At 42.7% G+C, this 25,929-nt stretch overlaps 1 protein-coding gene across 3 annotated transcripts in view; it reads right to left on the bottom strand.

Annotated features, from left to right (window-relative positions):
• LOC307020229 (ATP-dependent 6-phosphofructokinase, platelet type-like) overlaps nucleotides 1–25,929 on the bottom strand; it is a 55,346-nt gene that overhangs the window by 6,633 nt on the left and 22,784 nt on the right. Inside the window, exons 5-18 of one of the 3 annotated variants that reach the window (XM_079651462.1) lie at nucleotides 24,816–24,981; nucleotides 24,541–24,585; nucleotides 24,091–24,199; nucleotides 22,309–22,404; nucleotides 21,928–22,020; nucleotides 21,196–21,321; nucleotides 20,468–20,532; nucleotides 20,104–20,173; nucleotides 17,603–17,749; nucleotides 13,990–14,060; nucleotides 13,385–13,472; nucleotides 8,672–8,824; nucleotides 4,657–4,809; nucleotides 2,550–2,714 (exon numbers count right to left, since the gene is read on the bottom strand). In XM_079651462.1, coding sequence (XP_079507588.1) covers nucleotides 2,550–2,714; nucleotides 4,657–4,809; nucleotides 8,672–8,824; nucleotides 13,385–13,472; nucleotides 13,990–14,060; nucleotides 17,603–17,749; nucleotides 20,104–20,173; nucleotides 20,468–20,532; nucleotides 21,196–21,321; nucleotides 21,928–22,020; nucleotides 22,309–22,404; nucleotides 24,091–24,199; nucleotides 24,541–24,585; nucleotides 24,816–24,981 — 1,547 coding nt within the window. The remainder of the gene's footprint in view (nucleotides 1–2,549; nucleotides 2,715–4,656; nucleotides 4,810–8,671; nucleotides 8,825–13,384; nucleotides 13,473–13,989; nucleotides 14,061–17,602; nucleotides 17,750–20,103; nucleotides 20,174–20,467; nucleotides 20,533–21,195; nucleotides 21,322–21,927; nucleotides 22,021–22,308; nucleotides 22,405–24,090; nucleotides 24,200–24,540; nucleotides 24,586–24,815; nucleotides 24,982–25,929) is intronic. The other 2 variants (XM_079651460.1, XM_079651461.1) reach the window with 2 other exon arrangements.

The raw sequence follows: 25,929 nt of genomic DNA on the forward strand, positions 1-25,929 counted from the left end.
AAGAGACATGAAGAAGAGGGGACACATGTTGATGTAGAAGAGACATGAAGAAGAGGGGACACATGTTGATGTAGAAGAGACATGAAGAAGAGGGGACACATGTTGATGTAGAAGAGACATGAAGAACAGGGGACACATGTTGATGTAGAGAGACATGGAGAAGAGGGGACACATGTTGATGTAGAAGAGACATGAAGAAGAGGGGACACATGTTGATGTAGAAGAGACATGAAGAAGAGGGGACACATGTTGATGTAGAAGAGACATGGAGAAGAGGGGACACATGTTGATGTAGAAGAGACATGGAGAACAGGGGACACATGTTGATGTAGAAGAGACATGAAGAAGAGGGGACACATGTTGATGTAGAAGAGACATGAAGAAGAGGGGACACATGTTGATGTAGAAGAGACATGGAGAAGAGGGGACACATGTTGATGTAGAAGAGACATGGAGAACAGGGGACACATGTTGATGTAGAGAGACATGGAGAAGAGGGGACACATGTTGATGTAGAAGAGACATGAAGAAGAGGGGACACATGTTGATGTAGAAGAGACATGAAGAAGAGGGGACACATGTTGATGTAGAAGAGACATGAAGAAGAGGGGACACATGTTGATGTAGAAGAGACATGAAGAAGAGGGGACACATGTTGATGTAGAAGAGACATGAAGAAGAGGGGACACATGTTGATGTAGAAGAGACATGAAGAACAGGGGACACATGTTGATGTAGAGAGACATGGAGAAGAGGGGACACATGTTGATGTAGAAGAGACATGAAGAAGAGGGGACACATGTTGATGTAGAAGAGACATGAAGAAGAGGGGACACATGTTGATGTAGAAGAGACATGAAGAAGAGGGGACACATGTTGATGTAGAAGAGACATGAAGAAGAGGGGACACATGTTGATGAAGAAGAGACATGAAGAAGAGGGGACACATGTTGATGTAGAAGAGACATGAAGAAGAGGGGACACATGTTGATGTAGAAGAGACATGAAGAAGTGGGGACACATGTTGATGTAGAAGAGACATGAAGAAGAGGGGACACATGTTGATGTAGAAGAGACGTGAAGAAGAGGGGACACATGTTGATGTAGAAGAGACATGAAGAAGAGGGGACACATGTTGATGTAGAAGAGACATGAAGAAGAGGGGACACATGCTGATGTAGACAAGACATGAAGAAGAGGGGACACATGTTGATGTAGAAGAGACATGAAGAAGAGGGGACACATGTTGATGTAGAAGAGACATGGAGAAGAGGGGACACATGTTGATGTAGAGAGACATGAAGAAGAGGGGACACATGTTGATGTAGAAGAGACATGAAGAAGAGGGGACACATGTTGATGTAGAAGAGACATGAAGAAGAGGGGACACATGTTGATGAAGAAGAGACATGAAGAAGAGGGGACACATGTTGATGAAGAAGAGACATGAGGAAGAGGGGACACATGTTGATGTAGAAGAGACATGAAGAAGAGGGGACACATGTTGATGTAGAAGAGACATGAAGAAGAGGGGACACATGTTGATGTAGAAGAGACATGAAGAAGAGGGGACACATGCTGATGTAGACAAGACATGAAGAAGAGGGGACACATGTTGATGTAGAAGAGACATGAAGAAGAGGGGACACATGTTGATGTAGAAGAGACATGAAGAAGAGGGGACACATGTTGATGTAGAAGAGACATGGAGAAGAGGGGACACATGTTGATGTAGAAGAGACATGAAGAAGAGGGGACACATGTTGATGTAGAAGAGACATGAGGAAGAGGGGACACATGTTGATGTAGAAGAGACATGGAGAAGAGGGGACACATGTTGATGTAGAAGAGACATGGAGAAGAGGGGACACATGTTGATGTAGAAGAGACATGGAGAAGAGGGGACACATGTTGATGTAGAAGAGACATGGAGAAGAGGGGACACATGTTGATGTAGAAGAGACATGAAGAAGAGGGGACACATGTTGATGTAGAAGAGACATGGAGAAGAGGGGACACATGTTGATGTAGAAGAGACATGGAGAAGAGGGGACACATGTTGATGTAGAAGAGACATGGAGAAGAGGGGACACATGTTGATGTAGAAGAGACATGAAGAAGAGGGGACACATGTTGATGTAGAAGAGACATGGAGAAGAGGGGACACATGTTGATGTAGAAGAGACATGGAGAAGAGGGGACACATGTTGATGTAGAAGAGACATGAAGAAGAGGGGACACATGTTGATGTAGAATAGACATGAAGAAGAGGGGACACATGTTGATGTAGAAGAGACATGAAGAAGAGGGGACACATGTTGATGTAGAAGAGACAGGAAGAAGAGGGGACACATGTTGATGTAGAAGAGACATGAAGAAGAGGGGACACATGTTGATGTAGAAGAGACATGAAGAAGAGGGGACACATGTTGATGTACTGTAGAAGAGACATGAAGAAGAGGGGACACATGTTGATGTAGAGAGACATGAAGAAGAGGGGACACCTTTAATAACTAAACACTCAGAGTGATCTTAGCTGTCTCTCTGACCTGCAGGTCCCGGATGTCAAACGGTTCCTCGTAGATGTAGACGGTGTCGGCTCCGGAAGCCAGCCCCCCCACGGTGGCCAGGTACCCGCAGTACCCCCCCATGGTCTCGATGATGAAGACCCTGCGCTTGGTGCCGCTGGCCGACTGCTTGATGCGATCACACGTCTGAATCACACGCAGAGGAAAGAGTCAATGACAGCAACGTGGAGGATCTGTCCACTGAAGGAGAGCTGAGGCGATTCATAACAAACTCTTTATATCGTTTCACACGAAGTCAAAACGTTGAGGCTTCGAATGAAATACTTTTTCTGGTTTTGGCCAGTCGAAGTAAATCAGAATTTTGGGCTGAAGAAAACTGATAGGAATTTAGATGTTTGTCTTTAAACTACACAATTCATAATCTGAACAAGAACAGTTGGTGATGATCAGCTGCAGCTCTACTTTAGAAATGTGTTTAGTAAAGTCAACCGGGTACACATGCAGCTTCAGTGACCTTCAGCAGTTCATGCCGATAAGAGCCAGATCAATCATTCCCAGTGATGCACAGGTTAACTCCTTAGTGATGATTACAGACCATGAGGCCATTAGTGGAGCGTTTACCAACGATGAGACTTCATTTAGCTTCTCCTAGTATTCAGGGTTCAATGACTTTTTCACCAATGACTGTTCAATGACTTCTCAATGACTTCTCAATGACTTCTCCAGGACCTATGCTGTGTGAATAATTTCTTAAAATGCAAATAATTTTTTTTAAATAAAATAAATAATAAATAAATATACAGAAATACAAAAATAACTGTACAGTTGAATAAAAACGGTATAATGTAAGGATGTAAAAATATAAATGTAGATGTTGCAACTATACAGAGCTTAGCAATACTCAGGGTTCACACACTTTTTCACCAATGACTTTTCAATGATTTTCCAGGACCTTTACCTGATTTTCCATGAGCAAAAAAATAACTCTTTCTCAGCGGTACCACTGGAAATTGTTTATTTTAACATGGAACAGGAAAATAAGGTCTGTAAATGAAACATGTTGTGCCTATCTAAAACAAATCCAATAGTAGCCTGGCTAGCTTCTACAGACTAAAGCAACTCAAATCTCTCACCAGCAAAACAACTCGTCAGCTAAAAGCCATTTTACGTTTCATTACTATACGATACAGTATTTATTATCATTATAGTATAACTATTTTGGCGTTTAGATAAAATATAAATTATATTTGATGCAACTTAAGTTACATTTCCATGACTTTTCCAAAACCTTGGGAAAAATTTTCCAAAACTTTCCCAAGGCCTGGAATTAGCATTTTGAATGACTTTTCCAGGTTTTTAATGACCGTAAGAACCTGATTATGACTCTTTGGTATCCATTTGAATGTGAGTCCTATTCACCTGCAAATCTACTCAATGACAGGAAAGCTACAAATGAAGTTGGAAAACTTAAAAACAAGTGTCAGGTTTCAACAATTGAAAAACTTGAGGCAGCTTTATACATGTTTCCTTTTCAACTGTACAGGTATGCTCTCTTCGAAAATGATTGACTTTGCTCACCATCAAATATTTTCAAAATAAAGAATTGTCTTTTTTTTTGTGGGTCTAAAATAATTGAAGCTCACGGCCTTAGAAAGATGAAGACAAATTTTAAATAATCTGAAATTCTGATGGTTTGTGAATGCGTCAGAGTTACCCTGTGCATACTGGGCCTGTTTTATAATTCCAGTTATATCTATCAGGACAATAAACTCTTTTTTGCAAACCTTGACTTTAAACATCTGGTATCAACAGACCAGAGGGTCAAACATTTTACAATCCAGAAATAAAAATATGTCCCGGTGCACTCCTCTAAAAACACAGCATCACACACACACTGGCAGGAACACACAGGTAAACATCATCAATACAAAAATACAACAGTCACTGACATGCAGGTGCATTCTGGGAATTAGAGTTCTCTTGTCTGGTTCATCAGGAATATTTGTACTCACAGATTGTAGATTTCCTTACTGCTATCAAGGCTTCTCCATAGGTTCAAATAGTATTTCTTTGTAAATAATAAGAGAGGTAACTGTGATTTGTTTCTGATCGCTTTTCTGGCCCTTACCTCCACGATGGCGTTGAGCGCCGTGTCGGCTCCGATAGTGAGGTCGGTGCCCGGCACGTTGTTACTAATTGTCGCAGGCAGCATGCACATCGGGATGCAAAACTCCTCGTGGTGGAGCCGGGCCTCGAACAGCTTCAGGAGGGACTCAAAGGCCTGGAGGCCGCGATACAGGGTTAGACCACCAGGGGGCACACTACCATAAAGACTGAAGCATCCTTCAGTCCTCACAGTAAACACAGAGCTGAATCCAGATCGAATGCACGCTGGAGGCTCTTTGAGCAGGTTGTCTCTCTCTGATCCTGCTGTTATGTTGAATGTTTGTTGTTCATGTATTGTGTTTTGATATGTGTCTGTTGATGCTACACATGGAGCTGCTGTTATGCAAGTCACATGTCAGACTTGATCCGACCAATAAAGTATTATCGTATATCTCAAGGTGTCTTTGTGATGGAGGCCGAGGCGCTTCATGGTGCTCAGTGGCTGCCTTTACTTGTTTCCTTCAGTACTGATATTGTATTTGTTGTAAATGAAGGCGTGTCCCAATTACTCCTTCATTAGGGAATGTTTTAGATAGTAATTTTCACATTAATTAGACTATTTGTGCAGTTTCTAAACATGAAATAAACGAATTTTCCATTATTGGAAAAAAACAAACACATTTTTATGAGCTGTCCAAACCTTGAAAAGATCAAGAAATATTTGTAATTTTAGTTTTAAAGATGTTATCAGATCAGAACGTGAACTTATTCCTTAAGTCCACCAGGGTTTAAGGACACAAGTAAAGGGAGTACTTCTTTAAAACTTAGGCCATGAAGATGCAGCTCTGTAAAGTGTGTGTGTGTGTGTGTGTGTGTGTGTGTGTGTGTGTGTGTGTGTGTGTGTGTGTGTGTGTGTGTGTGTGTGTGTGTGTGTGTGTGTGTGTGTGTGTGTGTGTGTGTGTGTGTGTGTGTGCGTGTGCGTGTGCGTGTATGCTGCTGGCTCTCTCCATTGGACAGTTGGACGGGGGCTTTGGCTTCCCATTGTCTTAGAGGAGATGGGATGGGGGCAGTGTGTGTGTGTGTGTGTGTGTGTGTGTGTGTGTGTGTGTGTGTGTGTGTGTGTGTGTGTGTGTGTGTGTGTGTGTGTGTGTGTGTGTGTGTGTGTGTGTGTGTGTGTGTGTGTGTGTGTGTGTGTGTGTGGGAGGGGGGGGGGATATTTTCACCCTGGCCTACATCAAGACGTGTTGACGCGACAACAAGATAGCGATAGGGGCGGCTCTCCGGAGGATACAGGCAATCTTTCCTTTTATGAACAAGAACTAGCAGAGGGCCGGGCTCCACAGAACATCCAGAATGAAGAGAACACAGCGACCTTGGGTCCCCTAAAAGGCGTTTTATACATTGAAGTTATTATTATTATTATTATTATTATTATTATTATTACAGAGCGTGTCTAAACAGCATGCACACACACTCTTATCCTACAGAGAGTGCACACACACACACTCTCTAAAGCAGATGTGTCAAACTCAAGGCCCGGGGGCCAAATCAGGCCCGTGGTGGATTTAATTTCGGCCCGCAGGATAATTTCTAATTGCTATTAGATCTGGCCCGCCGGTATATTGCACGCACACCTTCACTCCATCCTGAGGGTCTCCTCAGCTCAGAGCCTGACCCCAAACATTGATGACCTTGCACCCAAGATGAGATGCCAAGTATCTGAACGAGCATCACAGAGCAGCACACTGAGTTTAATGGATGTTTCCTTCTGCACTTTCTCTCTCACGACAACAGGGCATGTTTGGTTTCTCTTTGAGGGAAATAGTTTTGTTGAAGCTGTTGTTGGCCTGTGGGAAAATGTAATCATAAGAAATGACTCTGGAGAAGCTGCAGATAGAGCCATAAGAAATGAATGAACTGATTATTTAATGTTTAATGTTGTTTTTATAGGCAACAATTTAATGAGTTCATTTCAATACGTTCTGCAATAAACATTGAACCAGTCCGGCCCTCGACTAGTACCCATTTTTTTTATTTTGGCCCACTGTGTATTTTAGTTTGACCCCCCTGCTCTAAAGGCTCTGACCCAGGGCCAGTTTGACCCCCCCTCAGCGTCCCTGTTGCACGGAAGCAGATCACCGGTCATCATCTGCTGTTTCCACAACAAACAAGCAAGGGCAACACGTGACTACATGCACTTACCTGAGGTCAGCTGACCCGCTCACATCCTGCTACAATCAGGAATAAGATGTTTTGATGGTTTCTCTGTATGATGGTACTGACTGTGAGGGACTTCTTACTGTTTCTTCCGTTTCCTTATTAGTGTTTCTAATTATTCATATGACTGTTTCCTTCTCAGAGAAGCGTAATAACTAACTCAATGTTTTGTTACAAAATGTGTTTTCTTTTCTGCACACCTTTCTTCGGAGGTTGTGTCACCAGGATGAATTGTGTTTGAGTTTGTGTTAGAAATTCAAGATTTAGGGCCTAGATAGATAGATAGCCACGGCCTAGTTGTTGGCAGTGGAAAACTAAAGTCCCAGGCCCTGTCAACGTTGCAACTTACTGTATATTTAAAGGTCCCATGTCAAGCCATTTCTACTGATCATAATTCCATTGTTGAGGTCAACTAGAATAGATTTACATTGTTCAATGTTCCAAACTCACATTGATTTCTCATCCAGCATCTCTGTATAGTATGTGTATTCACTACAATACACAGCTTTTTGGAGCTCCTGCCCCCCCCTCCCTATGAGCCCACTGTGCTCTGATTGGTCAGCTCGCCCACTCTGTTCTGATGAGTCCACCACCGTTACAGCTGAACATCAGTGATTATGTTTTACAATGGCGTTTATTAGCAACCAGGAAATGAAACCAGTAATGACAAACAGATGAGAATGCTGCGTGGGGTCTGGGTGCCGTGTTGGCGGGACATTGCGGGGCTCGCTGCTCCGCCCTTTGAGGCTCGAGGAGCGGACAGTGTGAGCTGGATTACTGGTGTCGTTTCCTGGTTGCTGCGTGGGGTCTGCGAGACAGCGAGACACCGCGGAACTCAGCCTGAGCACACACACTCACAGCCTGGGCTCTGAGTGTGTTTGTACGGAGCTCCGCCAATTGGTCCATTTGGACCAATTGGTCCATTTGGACCAATTGGTCCATTTGGGCTTCGTTACGTCAAAAGGACCCGGAAGGAAAAAATGGAAAAAGAGAAATGTCCAACGAGGCGTTCAGAGGCAGCATAGACAGGTCTTTTCTGTGTTAGAGTTTTACTCCCTACAGGGTGTACTTTGAGGGTTTGTGACTCTGCAGACCGTTTACATGCAGAAAAACCTTCATAACACACAAGGGGACGGGTACTGACCTGAAAAGCATGACATGGGACCTTTAACACATAAGAAACAAATAAGTCTGGCAGTGGCTCAGTCAGTAGGGGCTTGGACTGTGAGCCGTAAGGTTGCCGGTTCAAGTCCCCGACCAGACCTGAGTGTGGACTGCTACTTGGAGAGGTCCCAGTTCACCTCCTGCCTTGCCGTGGTGCCCTTGAGCAAGGCACCGGACATCCCCCTTCCTCCCTCACTCCCATTGCTCCCCGGGCACTGTGCAATAACTGCCCATTGCTCCTAGTACTAGACTCCTGGTACTAGGATGGGTTAAAAGCAGAGAACACATTTCACTTTTGTGTTGTGTGCTCTGCATGTGTGACCATTGAAGAGGGGTTCATCCCTCCCAATTCTTGAGGGTTTCAATTCTTGAGAAAGTTAAACGGTGTGATTTACACTGCTACTATGATTATGAAGGTCTTGTTTATGTGAAAGGTTTGAGTGTGAGGCTGCTTGTGTTTACAGAAAAGAATGCACTGACCTTTTACACACGTCACGTTGCCCCTTCACTGAAGTGTCCTGACTGTCCTAACTTATCATAAACCTTCTGATTGTTTTTCGGAGGATGTGAGCTGACGATCAGCGGAGCCCCAACTCTCACAGGCTGGATGGTGTGTGTTTAAAATCTAATTACACACACACTTACACTGCACTTACATCAGTAATGGCGTTCAGAGCGGTGTCTGAGCCGATGCTGAGGTCGGACCCGGGGATATTGTTGGAGACGGTGGCGGGGACCATGACCATGGGGATACACAGATCGCTATATTCGCTGCGTGCCTCAGAAAGTTCCAGTAATCCCACGTAGGCCTGGACAGCAAGAGCTTAGTGTTTATGATGTGCACACAGAGGGGTGAGGAGGGGGAGGAGAGGGAAGAGGACTAATGCCAGGGTGCAATGGATGTGACGACGTACTGTAGGAGAGTTTTTAGTCATGGTGGTAGGAGCCTTGTAGCATTTACAAATAGATAATGCTATTTTACACCTTGGTGGTAATGCATGAGCGCAGCTTTCACCATTTTGTCTTCAAAGTAAAAAAAATATGCTAAAAGTGCACCAAAGTTTATCAATCTGGTAAGCCTTGGAGTGCTATTGCCAATTACATCAAGAGAAAGAATGTTTTTTGAGATGTTCAATTCTAGCTTTAACATCTTCAGATTGACCCTGGATCTATTTTTGAATTTGTTTTACATTTTATTAGAAGTTTTCTTTACTTCCCATGTTGTGCAAAGCATTGAAGAATAACACTCGTTATCATAGGGCTGCTCAATTTAGAAATAATAACTAATTGTGAATATTTTAAAGAATTTACAAATTTGTCTTAAAGTCAAATAATTAGCAATAAGTTCACCAATATTTCTCAATTTGGTAAATGTTGGATTATTGGCAATTCAATATCAAAACAAATGAAGACGTTAGTCTTGAGCCTAGTTCAGTAACAGGCAGACCTATAATCTATACATTAATAGGGGATTTCAATTTTGACGGGGCGATTCTATTTTAACCTCCGCCGACAGGGGGCGAAAGAGACGAGTGAGCGATACAGGGAGAGAAACACAGAAGAAGAGACGAGTGAGCGATACAGGGAGAGAAACACAGAAGAAGAGACGAGTGAGCGATACAGGGAGAGAAACACAGAAGAAGAGACGAGAGCGCGGCAGAGAGAAACGGAGAGGAACGTGAGTGAAGATAATAATTAGCGACAGGGAGAGAAGCGGGGAGGAGAGTGAACGGGCGTGTTAGCGGCAGAAAGGGAGAGACAAATAATTACACATGGCGCTCTCCAAGAAGAGGAAAGTGGACATGAGAACAGAGCTTTGAACCCTGAGTGGACTCATTCATGTTCATCCTGCCCACTGGGAGCACAGAACCAGTGTGTCTCATTTGTTCAGAGATCGTGGCGCTCATTAAAAGTGCCAAAACGCCACTATGAGACAAAACACAAAGTGTTTGACCAAACATTCCCTCTCAAGTCAGAACTGAGGTCAAATGAGCAGTCTCAGAGCTCGATATGATCAGTCCGCCAGGATCAAAATTTAAACTAAATATGGTTCCAGGGCGGGCGAACCGAGGCTAACCAATGAGCACCTGCATGTGTGTGTGAGAATGGCCCTGACACCATTTCAGCCCAGATCTAAACTCCTGGCAGCTCCAGCTCAATTCTCACACTGAATAAAACAAAGTGAGTGAGGGACTGCAATATACAGTAAGAGGGAAAGAAAGAGAAACTTTAAAACTGTTCAATTGTTATGATGTGTAAAGACTGATATTGTTCTATAATCGTCTGAAACGGGTAAGTCATGATGTGAAACGGTTAACAAAGAAAAAGGGAAACTCAAGCTGCAGCTACACTTTATTTTATTTATCTAAATTAAGCACTTTTAAGATGCACATATTTTCAAAAGCTATTTTATTTATTTTCTCTATTTTATTTTTAAATGCAGCCCGAGAGGAACATTACACATATCCACAGTATTTACTGTATATCTGTAGAGTTCAATGTTAATTAACAATAAATATTGTTGTTTATGAATTGTACTTTCTTTATTTGATTGGCAGTCAGTTGTTGATTACATGCAGACGTTGATAAAGCTACAGGCTACTTCAATATATATCACACTAATTCATAAAGCAACTTAGACATTTGGATGTTCCGGACATTTGCATGGGGAGATTTTCCATAACTGGACCTCGTTGGATTTGAGTTGAATACCCCTGGTATAGAGAATAAATTGCAATTTTTTAGTTTTCATCACGTTGTTTCTGTATTTGTTTTACATTGAAGTAGCCATTAGTCGTGCAAAGCATTGTAGAATAACACTCTTTATCATAGGGCTGCTCAATTTGGATACAAATAACTCATTTGGATTCTTTTTGCCTGAAGTTGCAGAATGGGTTGAATTGTATTAAATGGATCCGTAACAATCAAAGGTTTATCATTAAGTCTGTAGAGAACTGTTTGTAGGCCAGGACTTATCTGCAGCTCTGCAATACATCATACAGATACGTTCACATACTCTGCATTTATCAAATATTGTGCTTACTACAATTTGGATATTGCACTAGTCCATGTAGGGATTTTGATCTCATTTGGAATAATTGTGCAGCCTTAGTTTACCAAGAACCAAAACCACTCAAACTAACTGAACATAATCACATCTAGGAGTACAAAAAAAAATTAAAATTCCTCTGAGAACTCTGCAGAAGTAACTATGTAGATAAAAAGGTGAATATTATTGGTGTGTGTTGACATGTAGGGAAGAAGCAGACTTGTGGTGGGCGGGGCTTATAGTGCAGGGGATTTAAGGGGGTGGGGCTTGTTGGTGGGGGATAGATATTAGGCCTGTTTGAGATGAGCGAGACCTGCGCAATTGCGACTGCCGTCTTGGTAGTGCGTTGCATGACAGTGGGTGTTTCTCAATGTCGAGGAAGGATGCTCCAGAGCCACTATTTCAAGGATACTACGTCATCAAGTGCCGCCGAAGGACTGTTCCAATGTCCGGCATACTTGGAATTCTACCGAGCCCGGCGTACTTCGTTTGGAGAAATGTCGAGGCTGCACATGTGTAGACTCCGCGGTCTTAAAATCCCCACAATGCTTTGCGCACGGACCAATTTCCCCAAATATGTGGCGGCAAATGTAAGGCGGGGCCTCTCATATGACGCACACCTGCACACTTGCTCGCCTGTTCCATTCTTCGTTTTCCGAATGCCAGGAAGTATTCTTGCCTCGCTTCTGAAGCAAGACGCTCGGAAGACATGTGCAACCAAGCAAGCGTACTCGAGATTGAGGGTGTTTCTCAATGTCGAGGACGCTTGCTTGGTAGCACATGTCTTCATCCAGGCTCGGTAGAATTCCAAGTATGCTGGACATTGGAACAGTCCTTCGGCGGCACTCGATGACGTAGTATGCTTGAAATAGTGGCTCTGGAGCAGCTTTACTCGACATTGAGAAACACCCACTGAAACACCCGGTTAGTCATTTTGTCCGACTTGCTCTGGAGGCTCGCCTACATGAGACGTTGACATCTTGCGGGACAAAGACGCCGGCAGCCTTGAGAGCGAGGCGGCGCAGCTCCTCTCCACGGGCTGCGGAAGCTAAATGCTTGATGGGAAACGACTCGCTGGTATCTCGAGCTGAGCGCTCATTGGTGGTTTTTACCCCGTGCTGCCACAATCTTCGTCGCAGGTGAAGTGGATGCAATAGAAATCCCACAATTATTATATCACTACAAATGAATGACTCAAGTGTCTGTTCATTTTTAAAACAAATCAATACAAGGGGGGTTGAATCCTACATGTAAAAGACAGAACCACTTATTTATTTTCAAAACTACTTCCGTCAGGGGTCTTGACCAGTTTGAATTTATAAACGCCAACGCAATTTCCGCCATTGCAAACCGAGTCAAGCCGACTCTGAGCTGTCCGACTTCAGACGAGCTTTTTGAGACCTCCCCCGGCTGCAATCGGCTATTCTCGTCTACTTTCGAGGCGAGCCGCAGCTCATCTCAAACAACTAAGAGTGATGCATTAGAAAAATCAGCGACAGTAATGGTGGGTGGGACAGATACAAGTTCTGAGGGACTGTGGTGGGAGGAGCCAAGAGGAGAGAGCCAGGCCAATCACAATGAGACACAAACAGGAAGTGGATGTACTGTAGCAACACATACACGGAAAAAGATAGCGTTCATTCAATGGCCAAGCTGCCTTTTTGATGCAATATTTAAACAGTTTTAAACCAAATGTATTTACATTTCATACAGAATTTTAAAACGGGTGTCAATTAGTGATGGACGTTAAATTTTACTAGATGAAAATGGAACTTGCACTCCTAAAATTAGGGTTCAAACTAGCGCTGTTAGACGTGGAAACGTATCAACTATCCCTATATTTCGGATTTAATACTTAGATATTGATATTTTATATAGAAATCATCTCAAAGCTTTGGCTGTGCAGCTTGGCCATGAAGTGATAAGCATGTGGACAGACGAGGAGAGAGCCTACAACATGTAGATGTGTTTTAAATGTATTTGGAGAATATGGTTATACAGGAAGCCAAAGACATGTGTTGAAAATTGAGATATCTTAGAGGGTAAATCAGTGACATTAGGGATGTTAAACAATACAATATATATAACTTGTAAAATACTGAAAACAACCGAATAATGCAATATAGCAGATAGAATAAGAATGACCAAAGAAAATTATTAAAATGTTCTTTTAAACAATTACTAGTAGCTTTGTTTGACTATACAGTTAGATGAACGCTTTTTAACTTAAATATAAAGGGAATATGAATATTGGCAGAGAGATAACTATAGTGATATTAAGATAAAACATTATGCTGAAGGATCAGGTAAAGGTACGTACCTCAAATCCTCCGATGACCAGCAGGGCGTTGATGTTGTGGATCTTAATCTGCTCAGCGATCTTATCCATATATTTTCCAGGGAGAGTTCTAGGATGTAGAAAAGAAAGAGTTACAATGTTGTTTTCGGCTGTGGCGCAGTGGGGTAATACGCTGAGGGGACACCGGTTCAATCCCACCTTGACCACCACTGCAGTCAGCATGCTGTTGTGTCTTTGTGCAACACAATCTTATTTTCTGTACTCCACAGTGAACGCCTTAGTCTCGACAACACAACATGTACACACACACATACCGTGTATACATCACTTCAGGGGACATTACATTGACTTACATGCATTTCCTGGAGACTTATCCTAACCTTAACCATAACCAACACATGCCTAACCCTAACTCTAACCCTAACCAAGTCTTCACCCTAACATTAATGATTCCCCTCATGGGGACCTCCATTTTGTCCCCATAAGGGAGGCGAGTCCCCACACTTGACTGTGTAAACAGATTTAGGTCCCCACAAGTGCCCTAATGCAAGGCCACACACACACACACACACACAATATGTGAATATGAAATTCAGAATCAGAATCACGCATCCATCCACACTCACCGTTTTGTCCCCAGCAGCGAGCCTCCTTGGCCGGTCCAACCTCCGACATCTCCCCATTTGATCTCCTTTATCTGAGGATAAAACCGAGGGGTCAGAATGAATCACACTTTCATTCATTTATGCTTCGACTACTTTATTCTCAAGTACATTGTTGTCAATGCTTAAGTGACATGGATGTGGATTGCCTGGACAAACAGGGACGCTGGTGTCTGATACAGATGGTGCTGCTAAATGTATTTAATGCCTGGAGCAACACAGAGAACATTTCATTCAAATGGTATTGTGGTCGAGGCATCTGAACGAGTCATATCTCTGGATAGCATTTAAACATGGAAGATCCCCAGAATGATTAAAACACCTTCATCAGGTGGTAATGAACATGTTAGTGCCCTGTCTTCTTTATATTAAATCAGTGTTTCTCAAAGTGGGGGGCGCAGAGGCGTGACAGGGGAGGCGTGGTTAAAAATGGTTATTTAAAAAAAAAAAAAAACATAATCTGAAAAATTATTGATTCGAAAATAATATGATACAGCACAGTACAAGTATGTCTGGGTCTCTGTGTTTCATTCAAGCTCGGCTCTGTGTGTGTGTGGAACGAGCCATTTTGTGTGCATGCGAGAGAGAGAGAGAGAGAGAGAGAGCGCACGGGTACCGGAGATCGTTGTTGTTAGCTTTCGGTGCTTGCGAGCTACGCTAACGGATATAAGGAGCTTTTTCAACCACAAGCTGGAGGAGAGTCCTCTCCTGTCAGACTGAGAGACTCAGTGAGCTAAAGGACTCTCAGTGTTATCTCAGTGGGTCTCAAACGTTTTGGTCACCATTAATGTAAACAATTATTTCCGAGGCACACGTTTATATGATCATTATAGTTATAAAAAAATATGAGAATAAATGAAAAACAGGTATGAACTATATGACAGTAAAAAAAGAATAAAGTTTAAAAAGGTGATTTGTAAAATATCCATAAAGAAATAGTAAATCTGTTTACAGTTCTGTGTTGAGAGATGTATCCATAGATCTCTTCATGTTGCTCTCAAAGTGCACCAGATTGATGCGTTTAACTTCAACATTTAAAAAATAATCTTCCCGGACGAGCATGCCCCCGGACCCCCCTAGAGGAGGTCCACACACCACCTATATTGTAACAGTTGCGGGTACACTGTGTATTTGCGTGGGGAGTGTTGCAGTAGAAAATTCCACTGTAGCGCCCGGTACATTAATGGGAAACCCTAAATGTTTGAGCACCCTCTATGAAACGTCAAGCTACCCCACAGCACCCCCAAAAGAAATCTCTGGCGCCGCCATTGAGCCTGCAACCCCCTTCTGAAGAAACGTGCAGTGCAAAACTGCCACTAATGCTAAGACACACTTTGCACAGATTGCAAAGTGGCAAAGTATTATAACTTATTGTTCTAGCAAAGGGATTGCACAATTGTATTATGTATTTATTTGTTTGAGCACACAGACTTATGGAGCATTGTTTCATTATCACTGTTCTAGCAAAGGAATGCTCACGTTCATATTGATGTATTTTAATAAATGTTAGCTTGGCCCACTACGTGACTATTTGTGTTGGGGGGGCCCGACTTTTTGTTTTCTCAAAAGCCTGACAGAAACAGTTTGAGAACCCCTGCATTAAATGAATATATTGTTCTGTTAATGTGTCAGAGTATCTTCCTCTAACCAGCGGCTCTGAAACACAGAGCGTCTCGCTTAGTCAGCTTTTAGCCAAGGATCACGGCTTTACTTTTCAATCAAGTGTAATCCTCCAGACTGTGTGTGTGTGTGTGTGTGTGTGTGTGTGTGTGTGTGTGTGTGTGTGTGTGTGTGTGTGAGTGTGTGTGTGTGTGTGCGTGTGTGTGGAAACAGAGTAATTGGCTTACAGTTAGTAGCCCTGTTTATCTGGACACATTTCAATCTTATCACAGCGACTGAAACGTCACTTTTCTCCTGCCATGCTCAGAGTAAAGTCACTATGACTTTTTCTAGAATCACGCTTACCCCATATTGTTGACTCTTTTAAACGTTAGTTAGTAAACGTGTTTGGACGGTATGGTTGGATTCATAGGCTGAGTGTCGTGGATTACAGCTGCACGACTTTGGGAGGGATTGATCATTTTGCATCACTATCTCATTACGCTTGAAACACATTACGATTGAAAGGGTGTCATTTTTTTAAGAAATCTGTACCAAACAAATATGATTTTTAAAGTCAGTGAAATACACTTTGTATATCTCTGCAGCTGTTAAATACTTTCATACTCTGAAAAAGGTATTTTAACACGTATTGTTCCTTTCCCAAATAAAGCACTTCCTGTGATTTCAATATTGCACTTGTCCAATCATGATTACACGTTTGACTAATTGTGCAACCCTTAAGTGGCTCACAAATCTGTTGATTGTGTATATACTGTATATAGGATATACATATTTTTATATATATTTGTATTTTTGGATTCGGGATTGTGGGAAACGGTATTTCGACCTCTCTGTCCGTACACACACACTGAAAGATTGACAATAAGTTGACTTTGAAGGAGCCAAAGATATCAGATGTAAACACATTGGGATAGAGGTGAAGTAGAAACAGCCTCAGAGAAAAGGAGCAGAGGCCGGACTGATCTAGTTTCGAGATGTTTTCTCGTCAGCGGTGTCGAGTTCAGGCGTTTATTGTTCTGCAGATACTTGAGTAGCGTGGCAACACACAGTGAACTCAGTGTGATGGGAATATTTATCTGGGTTGAATAAACATCTTGATCCTGAGTCCTGAAAACACTGACATCTTTGCAAGATCAGATTAGCAGACGTTGTTATCTTAAAGGTCCCGTGACATGGCCATTTCTACTGATCATAATTCCATTGTTGAGGTCTACTCGAATAGATTTACATTGTTCAATTTTCCAAACTCACATTGGTATCTCATACAGCATCTCTGTATAGTATGTGTATTCACTCTCTGTCCTACACGCCTTGTTGGAGCTCCCTGTGAGCCCAGTGTGCTCTGATTGGTCAGCTCGCCCACTCTGTTCTGATTGGTCCACCACCGTTACAGCGGAACATCAGTGTTTATGTGTTACAATGGCGTTAGCAACCAAGTAATGACAAACAGATGAGAATGCTGCGTGGGGTCAGGGTGCCGTGTTGGCGGGACGTTGCGCTGCAGGAAGGGGGGGGGTGCTGAGGGGGCTGGAGCACCCCCATCTGCGAGGCTCCATTAGCACCCGCATAACACTTTTTATTTCTGTTCAGAACCTTCCTTATTATGCCTGGTTATTCAGAGGCAAATCTTTAGTGATTGTTGAAATGGGAGATAACTAAAATAAATACACGGTATATATTATTAGGAGTAAAATGTGTTTGAAAATTGGGAGCACATTATATTAATCTTGGACGTAGGGCGTAACTTATAATCTGATGGTTAATAATAATGAAAAATCTGATTAATTTGTCGTTTCATAATTTGTGAAGCAAAGAAAATGGTGTCTTTTGCTGCTTTTAAATGTAGGTTTGATTGTGATATTTTTCTCTGTTTTACACAATTGTAAATGTCATTTCAAGACGCCATCTTTGTGTTTTGAGAAGACTACATTTTGGACTATTTTCCTCACCGTACCTGTCCCTTGTAGAATCCCTCGAAGCCGTCGTTGATGGCGAACATTTTGTGTCCTTCGGTGATTCCCACTCTGACGGCAGCGCGCACCGCGGCGTTCATACCTGCAGCCGGAGCGCCGACGTTCAGCACCGCCACGTTAAAGGAGCTCTGCGAAAACACATACCAAACATAAAGCACACTTCGGAGGACGCAGTCCCACACACTACACACACTACACACACACTACACACACTACACACACTACACACACTACACACACTCAGAAATACATAAAACACAAAGGAAAACGCAAAAACACTTTTGTTTTTCTTTCGGCATGGCAATATATCAAAGATCTCCTATCAGGCTATTTGTAGGCATATCTTATGGGTATATCAGATATATACAAATATATAAAAAACATGATGTGTTTTGCTCAAAATATCGAACACATCATGCATTTTAGACATCCCTCATATCCCTCTGTTTCAGCCCTGTCAGAAAACTGCAGGTTCTGGGTCCTTAGCTCGTGCCTGCTCAGAATTAAAAAGTGCATTTTGCCTGATAGGAGACCTTTAAAACATTCAAGTGCCCCATCTTCCTTCCTCTGGTGTGAGCTTTTCATTCATTGTACATCCGGCATGTACAGTATGATGGTAGTGCTGTGGAAGACGGTGTATCAGCAGCTGTTAGAGGCATTATATGACAAGCATTGAGGTCTGCAGACACATGAAGACACATTTAACAATTTCTTCTTTTCTTTTTACTTTCTTCACCACAGGACTCTGCGGAGGACCGAGGGACTCACACACACACACACACACACACACACACACACACACACACACACACACACACACACACACACACACACACACACACACACACACACACACACACACACACACACACACACACACACACACACACACACACACACACACACACACACACACACACACACACACACACACACACACACACACACACACACACAACACACACACACACACACACAAAACACATAAAGGACAAAGCCAAACCTGTCACATTGAAACAGTACGACTACAGGTTATAACATTCAAGCTTGCCCCATCTTCCTTCCTCTGCTGCAAGGCTTTCATCCATTGTACATCCAGCATGTACACTATGATGCTAGATCTGAAGAAGATGGTATATGAGCAGCTGTTAGAGGCATTATAGTAGGGCTGGGAATCACCAGGCTCCCCACGATACGATATATCGCTCATATAATGATTGCATGATATATCGGGTTCCAGTGTCTTTAACACGTGACAAAAGCCTTTGTTTTCCTCAGCGCTGTATGGACGCAGGTCTTTGCACAGGAAGTAGGTGATTGATTGAGTTATTTTCTTATGGCTCAAATTTTGAAAGTAGCTTTGCCAAGATCATTTGGATTTGCAATATGAATATTTTATATATCATAAAATATTGATAATTGGCGTCCGTGTATCGATACAATATCGCCAAGCAGTATTGCGATACTATGCTGTATCGATTATCTCCCCCACCCCTACATTATGTCATTTTCAGGCTTTGAAAACAAGCGTTGAGGTCTGCAGACTAATGAAGGCTACTTTTGCAAATAACACATGACTGTTCTCCGTCTCCACTGCCTCACAGTCCATGGGTGCGTTTCACTTCTCTTATTTTTAATTTCCTCGCCCGTCGGTCTCGGTATCACCGGAAGTTGATTTGTCTGCGCCATCTTGAGCAGCGTCCCAGTGGCCGGAGGACCGAGGATCGAGGAACTACCAGACCATCCTCCGGTGAAATCCTCATACACTCGCCCCGCCCCCTTACTGTGTATCGCTCACTGATTGGACGATGCGGCGCATGCACTGATCTGGCTGCTGTCAGACGATCAGCTGTGCGGAGTCATCACAAACGGACGTCGCTTCACGTGACGCTCCGGAGGAAAGGACGTCCCATTGCTCTTAAACCTCATTTCCCTGCTTCTCGTGGTTTCCTTGCGTCTCTCCATGCTTCCCTGGTGGGAGGGACTAGTCGCAGGGAAACGACGCAAGTGAAGGACGCAAGGAATCCATTTAACCGAAGTGAGATGCAGCCCATGTCTCATGATTTGCCGAGGAGCCAATCAGACTTTGCCTCAGAGCAGCAGGCGCAGATGAGCTCTCATGCAGGAAGCCACATGCTACTGAAGACGCAGAGAAGCAGCAGCTGAGGCTAAAAATACATATCGACGGCCAAATGCAACATTTTACTCACTCTCCAAACGTTCTCCTGCTAGTCAAACTCCAATCATCCAGCTAGTAGTGGAGTATGACACATTTTAGGACATCATTCAAAATGACTGCACATCAACCCCTATACAAAAAAGGACTACAGCAACCACAATGCACCTGACCAGGAAGTACCTTAAGCTATCGTTCAACTCTCAGAGGCGCTGGTGAAAAGATATATTAGAATAAATAAAACTGGGGTAATCTTGTGGTTTAGATAAACAAACGTTGTTGTTATTTGGTTGTTAGGGTGCTTACAATTGGAAGTTCAGAATCTGGTGTCCGGTAGGAGAGGAGTCTGTAGGTGGACAGGTTGTTCTCAAAGCTCCTGCAGGAAACAGATGGGAAATAAACTAAGTTAGCCGATGTGCAGAATCCACAATACATGTGAGCTCTGTCATTGATGATGTCAAAGCCTTTAGAGACAATTAGAAAATGAATGCTTTACAGAATCAAGAGTCTGTGCACAGTGAGTAACATACAGGATGAGAGCAGTAGATTAAAGAGACACGCCGTCAGATGAAATGATACCTAAGCCTTATTTGTGTTTCGTCTAACTTTGTGACTTGTTTGAAGGCAAACTAATCTCATACATATGATCTTATCAAAGTTGGAAACACACCGTCCACGCAGTCTCACAGCCTCTTCAAACTTCTTCTCGTCCATGGCCTTCTGCACCTCCTGGGTCTGAAAGCATAAAGGACTTTCTCCATCACACACGTCTCAATCTGCTTTATCTGCAACATCTGCTGTTTCTGTTGAGACAAGTTTCTGGATCTGTTTCACAAACGTAGCTGTTCGTTCTCCTATCTGTCTTGCGGGTAAATGGTTGGTTGGGTTTTTCTAAAACTGGGAGCACCTGGACCCATTCCTTACGACCACTATGTTACCTCATGACGTGGATAAGACTGCTGTTTTATTCACTCACACATACAGCTGTCACCCAAAATAAGTTAGACAACAATTCATTGAAGTGATTAATACTCTGATGTCTGGCACTAGGACTAACTTCACTATCAGCAGCCACACCCTTTTAAACTGTGCAATTCAGTATTCATGTCTTAATACAACTAGTACTGTATATACTGTATGCATGTTATGTATTGTTAAACAATGTGTACGTTTTACACACACACACACACACACACACACACACACACACACACACACACACACACACACACACACACACACACACACACACACACACACACACACACACACACACACACACACACACACACACACACACACACACACACACACACACACACACACACACACACACACACACACACACACACACACACACACACACACACACACACACACACACACACACACTCTTACCATCAGCACACACTCCATCAGTGGCAGTCTGACGGCCTGGTTCCCCACCAGAGACACCACGCAGGCGGGGGTGGTGGCCGAGGCCTCCAGCAGCGCCAGCACCGCCTCCACCCCCATCCGACTGGCCTGCAGGGCAAGGCAAGGCACGTTTATTTATAGAGCACCTTTCAACACAAGGCAATTCAAAGTGCTTTACAACAAATGAAAGACTTTAAGAAAATGGCATTTGAAAACAGTCATTAAAAAGAAAAGATAAGAAAAGAAACGTTAAAAGAAAAAACACATGAATAAAGGTTACAGTGCAGTTTAAGATATAAAAAGTTCAATTAAAATCAGCGGCAAAAAGAAAAGTGTTCAGCCTGGATTTAAAAGTAGTCAGAGTTGCAGGTTTCTGGGAGTTTGTTCCAGATACTTGGAGCATACTAACTGAACGCTGCTTCTCCAGGGGGATAACGACGTACGGTTTGAGGCTGGAAAGTTGGACTAAAAGAATGTTATTCTGACTTGCGGAAAAAAATCTCACATTAGGGGGGGGGGCCAGCTGCCCGCTCCCTCTGGAACTCTCTTCCAAAACACATCCGTGACTGTGACAAACACAACCGATCTCACCATGTTGAAATCACAAATGCTTTCAAACTGTAATTAATCTTTGAGTTTCTAGAAAAGCCCTCTATAGATAAAATGCTTTATTGTTATTACGTTTTTTTCCAAGAGATATTTTTAAGGCATTACCAGGATCCTGTCGAAGGCCGAGGGGGTCCCGCCTCTCTGCACGTGGCCCAGGATGGTGACCCTGGTGTCAAATCCCAGGCAGCGGACCACCAGCTGGAGAGAGAGGGAGAGAGGCATGGTAGCATTTTATCACATTTCAGATTAAGCATAAGAGCTGTTGCAGGGATTAACAGGGCATCTCTACCAAAATGACAGATACAAAAATGGTGTTCTTGCAAAAAAACGTGACGTTGTCCTGTTAATATAAGGAGGCAAAGTGACGTTGGATGCTATTTCAAATATAAAAAGAATACATATTGTATTAAAAACATACATTTACACAGACACATACAGTCTAAAGTCAAACTAGTGTTTCCATTCAGAAAATAACCAGAGACTCACATCTTTGATATAATCTGGAGTGATGGCCTTGTTGCGGCTGTCGATGGCTCCCTCAGCTACGATGATAATGTTCAGCCTTTTCTTATCAGCGCGGTTCTGGAGGGAAAGGAAGAAACACAAGAGTTATAATCACGATGGAGAACATCTTGTTTTGCCAAAAACTAAATCATGCTATAGAACAGTGGTTCTCAAGTGGTGGGTCGCGACGTCGCGCACCCGTTTCGAGTGGGTCGCGGATGTGTGAGAGAAAAAAAAAAATTGGAATTCTTTTTTGGGGGGGGGGAGTCAAACCTTTATGTTTAGGGCCCGATTTTGTAACGCTGTGCATGCAGTCGGCGCTGGACTGAAAGTACCGGAGACCATAAACGGTTTTGAAAACTTCTGTCACTTAGTGATCATCTTCTCAATAAAATATCTTTGCTGATGTTTTTTCGAGTCTTCTGGCCAATCAGAATCAAGATTGCTGCCGGAAGGCCCGACGGAGAATAACTTTGCGGTAGAACTCTTCTTTATACATCCATGGGTACGACTTCAGATAAAAAGGAACACATAATGAAATATGACCCTCGGTTTGATGATTGACAGGTCACAGAACAATGGGGGCTATCTACCCTTACCCACAATTTAAAGTAAGTCACACAGACTATCTCCTCTTTGCTCTTCTCTCAGCAAGATGTCAGAACAAAGTGAAAAACAAACAATGGCTTAAAATATTATTAATATGTCGGGTAGTAATAGATTTATTTATTTTCTTCTCAGAGTGCACCAGAATGCATAGTTTATGTTAGTATTTCTAAAAATCTCCTAGGGGAGAATCCCCCCAGACCCCCCTGCTGGGGTTGGGTTTTCAGCATGTTTCCTTTTTTATACAGTTCAGTTTTGATTCCATCATCTCATTAAACCTTTTTTAAAAGCATGCTTTAGTTCTGTGAAGGGATATATGCACTGTACTTCACTTTTATTAATATTGTATGCTGAAAAGCGTATATATATTACAGCAGGATTTTTTTTTGTTGAATAGATTTGAGTGCTTCAAAATGTTGGGTCGCGATGCATTGACCAAGTAAAAAGTGGGTCCCGAGGCCTGACCAGTTGAGAACCACTGCTATGGAAGATCGTCTACTGGTAACCCTCACGTCTGTAAATACAACATGGTAGGATGTTTAGATATTTAGTTGGGTGGATTTAGTTTATCCTGGACAGTGTTTGAAGTGTTTTTCACCAAATGTGTGTTTTCATCTTCATAAAGCATTGAAAGCAAAGGCTCAGAATACTTTAAATCCTCCACTCTATAACTTTAAGGATTTCCTGTTTGCTAGCTAGAAATCTTCTTATTTTTTTACTTTTTAAAACAAAGTCACAGGCGCCTAATAAACACATTACTGCCCCCAGTGTCAGTCAGTGGAACTGCATCAAACTGGGGGATTTCAGGCAGACATGCCAAGGTATGATGTGGTAGATAAAGTGTATTTAAACAATGGTAGAATGTGTATTAAATATATTATATAATTAACTCTGCTTTTCCAGTTCGGTCACACAGTAAACCGAACCACACAGTATTCATCGTGTCTAAAAAGCAGTACATTTATGTAGACCGATTATGTTTTTTTAAGAAGCATTTCATCAATAAAATAACTTCTTATGAGTCATATCTTGTCAATCTGGGAGTGAAATGCACAGGAAATATTCCCGAGTTTGCTCAAATGTCAGCTGTGGTAGATAAAGTGTTTGTGTAATATAATTATATTGATTAAGAGACGATGAATATGGAGTGTGTGTTACCTCGGACAGTTTCTGACACATGTTGTCCTCCCAGTCGTCCTCAGGGGGCATCTCAGGGATAAACACCCAGTCTGCTCCACAGGCCAGAGCACTGACCAGAGCCAGGTACCTAACACACACACACACACACAGACAGACAGACAGACAGACAGACAGACAGACAGACAGACAGACAGACAGACAGACAGACAGACAGACAGACAGACACACACACACTATTTACTTCCCTGTAACATATATTTGTTGTGAATATATTTAATCTGCACAGCCTGAAGAAACACATGTTTTACCAAACCGTGTGTTTAGTAAATAAGACTTACTATAAGTGTTGGCAGCAGCATATTTAACTTCAACATAATACACATTGATATGCACACATAGAGTTAGTTCTTATATGTCTGGTGCATTTATCTCGCTTTTATATAATCTAATTTAAAATGAGGAGTTTACCCGCAGTGCCTGCCCATGACCTCCAGCACGAATGTCCTCTGGTGGCTGAAAACAAGAGGGGAAAGCAAGTTGTCTTTACATGATGTTAAACATTCTTCTTATGTCTTGTCTGGCTTCATCTCATCACATGGTATACTTATACTCTCTGTTATGTGTGACTGCACCTTCGGGAATGCTTGGAATTTCGCTGAAACTCTGTGTAGTGACAATAAAAGGAATCTAATCTCATCTCATGTTATTGTCTCGTCACTTCCTGTCTCCCTCTCTCTCTTCACCTCTGAGCGGTGGTCATGATGGCGTCGATCACCTCGATGATGCGGTGCAGAGCCGAGTCCGTGCCGATGGTCATGTCCGTGCCGCAGAAGTCGTTATCGATGGAGCCGACCATCCCCACGATGTGCAGTACAGAGTTAGCGAGCACCGCCTCGTTATCGATCAGACCTGAGAGGGACAGAGGGAAGACGATCAAATATCATCTGGGTTTATTACTGGAGGTAGATTTATCTTTGATTGAAGAAAAAAAAGCTATTTCAAATCAAACAAATCCATTCAATAGACTCGAGCATAACACAAACAAATAAATGCATATTATGAGAGGCTGCTGAGAGATTTGGTTAAAAAGAACTCAATGGTGCTCTAGGAGGAGATTCAGGTGATACGGGGGGGGGGGGTTACCTTGGTTGCTGATTGGCTAATGGTTACGCAAGCCAAAACATCGTTATGACATCATAAAGTGGCCAAAATCTGATCAGCTCATTTTCACAGGTTTTTATAGAAATGGATCAAAAAGAGAGAGAATCTTTGTTCCTGAAACTTTCAGAGTCTCTTTCCACAGAGGGGACACATGTTGATGTAGAAGAGACATGAAGAAGAGGGGACACATGTTGATGTAGAAGAGACATGAAGAAGAGGGGACACATGTTGATGTAGAAGAGACATGGAGAAGAGGGGACACATGTTGATGTAGAAGAGACATGAAGAAGAGGGGACACATGTTGATGTAGAAGAGACATGGAGAAGAGGGGACACATGTTGATGTAGAAGAGACATGGAGAAGAGGGGACACATGTTGATGTAGAAGAGACATGGAGAAGAGGGGACACATGTTGATGTAGAAGAGACATGAAGAAGAGGGGACACATGTTGATGTAGAAGAGACATGAAGAAGAGGGGACACATGTTGATGTAGAAGAGACATGAAGAAGAGGGGACACATGTTGATGTAGAAGACACATGGAGAAGAGGGGACACATGTTGATGTAGAAGAGACATGGAGAAGAGGGGACACATGTTGATGAAGAAGAGACATGAGGAAGAGGGGACACATGTTGATGTAGAAGAGACATGAAGAAGAGGGGACACATGTTGATGTAGAAGAGACATGAAGAA

This window comes from Notothenia rossii (genome assembly GCF_949606895.1).
Source record: "Notothenia rossii genome assembly, chromosome: 9".
Taxonomy (NCBI): domain Eukaryota; kingdom Metazoa; phylum Chordata; class Actinopteri; order Perciformes; family Nototheniidae; genus Notothenia; species Notothenia rossii.